Genomic DNA, 5475 nt, shown 5'->3' on the forward strand with positions numbered 1-5475 from the left:
CAGACTTGAAATGTTTTGAGATACCTAAATGTTGGGGAGGAGTGACTGAGCAAAGGGGAATTCTAACAGGAATACGCAGAATGAAAAAGCTGGACAGATTTAGTCAAAACTTTAGAAAACCATGAGTCAGGGTGAATGGAAACTGCAGAAACTACTTGTTCTGTTGTAACAACTGCATGGGGGTTTCCTACTGTGGAGACATGGTAGGCAGAGAAGTTAGTCAGTCCAAGATTAAATTCTGCAAGTTGAAATGTAAAAGTACATCAAAGTTGAGTTTTTTATTTATAACAACAAATTCACTATATATTATAATAATTACAAAAATATTTTTGTATAACAGCTTATGGTCACATCACATTTTTGTTCTCATAACACATAAGATGATCAAACACTTGAGTTCTGGCAGTAGCTAACAAAGCAGCCAACTTTTAAAATCTACACAGCTGGACACATTTTTTGTGCCTTAATAGAAAGGCTATTATCAAAAGAGTGAAGTTATTAACAAACATCCAAGGGGATTCCCCTTACAGCTTCTTTTCCAGAAACTTATTTTGTCTAATGCATAGTAAAAAAATACAGTTTACAAAAAACAATCACTGGAAAGCTGGCAAAGCTCTCCCCGACAAAAGGTTACCACCAATTTTTGCTTGTTTTAATTGAGCATCTAGTGGATGATATCTAGAGCAACAAAAAGTTTACCATTTTAACATCACCATCCTAGATCTAAACAGGCTGTGTCTTCTCACTGCACAGTGAAGCCAACGTATCAGGCTGGTATTGCAGCTTTTGATGAACAGTGTCCAACTCGCCTTCACCAGAGGAAATAAAAGTCTATTTGGTTGGGATGTTGTCCCTTTTCGGTACTTAATCTGAGTCACTACTGCTGCTTGAGGAGTCTGTTGACATAACTTCTACATCATCTTCATTTTCTTTATTGTGCCCTGGAGGCTCCAACATAAAGTCATTGCTATGATTAGGAGGTAGCATGTTCATTGAGATATCACTTGACTGCCAGGGATATTGAGGAGCAAGCACATCTGAAAAATAAATACAATGCTTTGGTAGCATAATCATTAGCTGAATATCAGCCTTTTAAATGGAGACGCCCATGCATTTGAAAACAGGCTCAGCTGCATGTACTGTTAAAAACATTTTCAAAAGTTTTGTTTTCAGTGCCAAACTATTCTCCCAATCCTCATTCTTGAATTTTTAAACAAGTTAGCTGAAACAGTTCACTTGGCAGCTGAAGCCTCTTGTAAATGAGCCATTCTAATACTGTAAGGCCTGTTCCATCAGAGGTACTACTTTGATAGACAGAACAGAATCCACCCTTCTCTACTGTGATCACACACATTTAAAAATATCAAAATAATGTTTGTACAGTGCTTTATATCTTCACAGCCTGTCAAACATTAACTAACCTTCACAAGACTGCTGAGAAATGAGTGAATGTTATCACTTTAAGGACACAGGCTAAGTGACTTGCCCAAGACTTCACAGCCAGGAGTAGAACTGAATTTCTGGTTTCCAGCCCAGTATTTATACAAACACATTTTCTCTAGAACAGCTACAACAACACTTTTGGTTTTAGATGTACCCCACCGTAACAATCTTAACCTTTGAAAACAAACTTTTCATAACTACAAATGGTTAGACAGACAAGAACCAAAAGATCTTTTAAACTCCAATATAGACGTTTTGTTCTTTAGTCAACTCCTGGAAAGGTAAAAACCACCAATCACCTAGCATAACTTATTAGCATAACATAATGTATTCTTAGTTCACTAATAAGATTTTTAAACCAGAATATAGTTTAGCAATCATGATTGAATCCAAGATAGACCACTGTTACTGGCCATTTCAATAATCAAGTATTAAGGAATTAATCCTTAATTCATACACTCAAAACACCACAGTATTTAAATTGGTTTCATCACTAAGAATTTATCTTAAGTGGTAAATATTAATTCACCAGTTCTAGATCTGGAACGTCTAAACACATTTGTTATTCTATTGATATAGACTACAAATTAAAGAAGGGAAAAAAGTCTTCTGACTTCATACATATCTGAACTTCCCTTTCATGATTCAAGACAAGATATTTGTTTTCATTGTTAAGAAAGTAGTAATTTGCTCTGAAAATTTTCCATATTTTAGTGTGTGATTTTAAAATAACCAGTTTACTAGAAATTACACAGAAATGGATTGGAAGCTGAAAGCCTACATATTTCTCCTTTCATGAGTGAAATTTTTTCCACTGGTTTGCCAATATGATCCAGTTATCTCAATTTGATTTAGCAGTGGGACAAATAAAACAGAATACATTTTCTCTTGCTCTTCTATATCACCATGCCGGTCTTTCAAACTTCTTACTTTGTTTAATAATCCCTTAATTCCAGGGAACTAATCCACTGCAACGTCAGCCAGAATTTTTAGCTGTTTTAGTTCTGTCTTGCTATCACTGAGGGACACTTTGGAGGTGAATTAAATTCATAATTGCTATGGTTATGGCATTTCTTTTATTCATTGCATAAACATCTGAGTACTTCCATTACCTGGCAATCTGCCTGCTGCAAGTGCATCCCCTGGCAAGTGTCCATTAACTCCGTTAGTGGATGGGTTGTTCATCTGACCCAAAAGGCCACTCCTCATCTCCAAATCTGTAGGATATGGCCTGCGTGGGTCCCCTTAAAAACAAATAGTTTTTTATATGATTAAAACAAAGCTAACATCTGCAGGATAACTATCAGCTATTTAGTGCTAGTCTTTTTCTTTAATGCTTTTCGAACAGAAAATTGTGTTGATTGTTCATATCAGCAATGGGAAGCACACCTGTTCTGTGAGAAATTAAACCAAAATATATTCTCCATTTACAATCTTCTTTTATTCAAGCTTGGCAAAAAGAAGTACACAAGAAACTCACTGTAGTAGAAGATATATCTCTGTTCTCATTGCTACTATTAGCAAGACTTCATTTCAGTTCTTGGCCTTGCTCTTTAGCCAAGTACACATTCTGATCTGCTGCAGGATGGCTAGGACCCATCACTGAACATTCCTTGCCTCTGGCTCCCAATAATTTCTATATAGTTTCCACATCCCTGATGAGTGCAGTGGTATCAGAGGAATGTGAATGAAGAGACAGTCCTAATGTTTTCACTCCTCAGCTCATAGAGAGCCGAGAACCTGGTTCTGACCCATTAATGGCTTTAATTAGGACCAAGACCTTGAATTAGACCCCATAGAAAACAGGGATTCAATGGAGGACATACAGTACCAACTTATTAATGGAGTCCAGGAGCTGAGAGTTTTGTAGCTATTTAAAGCCACATATAAAATTTCCACAAAATTTTACTCCAAGGTATTCAACAAGGAAAAAAATAAGGTAAGTATTTAAATATCTCAAGGGGAAAAAAACATTTTTAATATTGGAAAGCTTTATAAAATCCAAGCAAAATACCATTTGTCATGACACAAATACTAAATGGTGGTGTTTAATTATTGCTCCTATATTAAAATGAAAGGACATTTCCATGTCATGCCATCAATGAAAGTACAACAAACTCATACAGCTTATTTGTCAAACATGAAATTTACCTGGTACCCATGTCAGAGGAGCACAAACAGCGTTGCTGGCACTAATCCTGTGGGCATATTTAATTATTTCTTCAGATGAAACAGCACCTGTGAAAGGGGAAAAGAAGTTAACAGGGGAAATGCACCCTGATTAGCATACTCTCAAGATATTGCCTGATTTGATAGTTTTAGATTATTTAACACTTTGATATTCCAAATAGAGATCAACGATGTAACATTTTAACAGAACTTCAAGGGTATCCCCAATAGGCAGACATTGCAGAGGATAGTGTCACAGTTCAGGGCAACTGCACCTGTATTTCCCTTCTATGGCCCAGCAAGGGCAACCCACTCAAGGCTTCATGCTCGTCTGGCCATCACCCCTTGAGTGGAGATACTCATCTCTCTCCCTTCTGAACAGGCTGAACAGTTCCCTGCCTTTACTGTATTATTCCCAGCAGAGACAGGTTGCCTAAACTGGCCTGCTGGCTTTCTTTTCAGATACTAACAACAGAGTAATTGCCCACAGTTTTAAGGTATCACAGAGTTCTTCCTATGCAAGCCTATTTTATTCTTGTTAAAAGTACTACAGAGAAAACATTAACAACAATAAAAGAACTTACACATCTGCTAATAAGATTACCAGATCACCCCAACTTTAACAAGGGCTCTGACAGGAGCAGTCCTTCAGTACCCAACCCAAGGGGTTTCCTTGTGGTTTCAAGTTCATCAGGGCTTCAGCTCAGAACAAGCACACTGTCTTATGGGGCCTCAATCCTTCCCTAAGGATTGGGGCCCTCCATAGACCAGAGGTCCTGTCCATCTGCTGGATCAGGAAGAAGGCTATAAGCCTATTTTAAACCAGGCTATTTATCCAAAAACCCTTTCTTTGTCTGTTGGTCCCTGGAGAATCCAGTTTGAACTAGTATATGTGCACCTCTCCAAGTGGGGGCTTCATAGGGCTGATAACCAGAAGAATTGCATTATCACCCCCCTCCTTCTCCTAGAGGAGCTACATACAATAACACATACACAGTTGCATTTTTAATACAATGGATTCCAAAGGTATTAAACCTAATTCAGTAAGGTTTAACCTAATTCAATAAAGTTTATCTTAATTCCAGGAAGTTTGTCCAGGACATTGCAGGATACTGTCAGTCTGTCACAAACAGCTTAACAGAAGGACCTGGTTTGCAATATATTGACTCTAAAACTACAGATTCAAATATCACAAAAGTCAGCTAAGTTTTTCAACCTTGTGAGGTAGGCTGATTTACATGCAGTCTACTCTGTAAAGTACACTGAGATCTACTGATTTAAAAAGTCTGTATAAAAGCTAGGTGGATCTTTCATAGGAGACTTTTAGTACCCATACAGAAGCTGGTTGTAAGATGCCATGGCATTTTTTGTTATAGTAGGGACTTGCCCTAGAGTACTTAATAAACTTCTCTCCCTTTTTCTCCTACTATCATGCAGTGTACATGTTCCAGATGGCAGTCACTCTCCACTCCATAAGTGACTACATTTCAAGCAATGTATAATTTGTGAAATGCCCTGAGATCATTTTGAATGAAAGTCACAAATAACTATAAAATACCTTCCCACCTATTTTGTAAAAATGACTAGCTTAGCTATGCAAGTACTACAGTTTTACTGCAAGTACTGATTTTACGAGATACATAGTATATTGCTAAAAGAACAGGAGTACTTGTGGCACCTTAGAGACTAACAAATTTATTAGAGCATAAGCTTTCGTGGGCTACAACCCACTTCTTCGGATGCATATTGAGTGAAACATATCGAGGAGATATATATACACACATACAGAGAGCATGAACAGGTGGGAGTTGTCTTACCAACTCTGAGAGGCCAATTAAGTAAGAGAAAAAAAACTTTTGAAGT

General features: G+C 37.3%; 1 protein-coding gene across 1 annotated transcript; it reads right to left on the reverse strand.

Annotated features, from left to right (window-relative positions):
* Positions 1 to 259: 259 nt before the first annotated feature.
* On the reverse strand, positions 260 to 3720 carry LOC113408428 (mediator of RNA polymerase II transcription subunit 4-like; the record flags this gene model as incomplete). The annotated part of the gene is made up of 3 exons (XM_026661669.1): positions 260 to 1037; positions 2556 to 2687; positions 3595 to 3720. Coding segments are annotated over 3 exons (431 nt in total), but the record flags the coding sequence as incomplete, so codon positions are not given.
* Between the last annotated feature and the right edge of the window lie 1755 nt (positions 3721 to 5475).

This window comes from Terrapene carolina, unplaced genomic scaffold (assembly GCF_002925995.2).
Source record: "Terrapene carolina triunguis isolate 2854851 unplaced genomic scaffold, T_m_triunguis-2.0 Scaffold14050, whole genome shotgun sequence".
NCBI classification, from domain to species: Eukaryota; Metazoa; Chordata; order Testudines; family Emydidae; genus Terrapene; species Terrapene triunguis.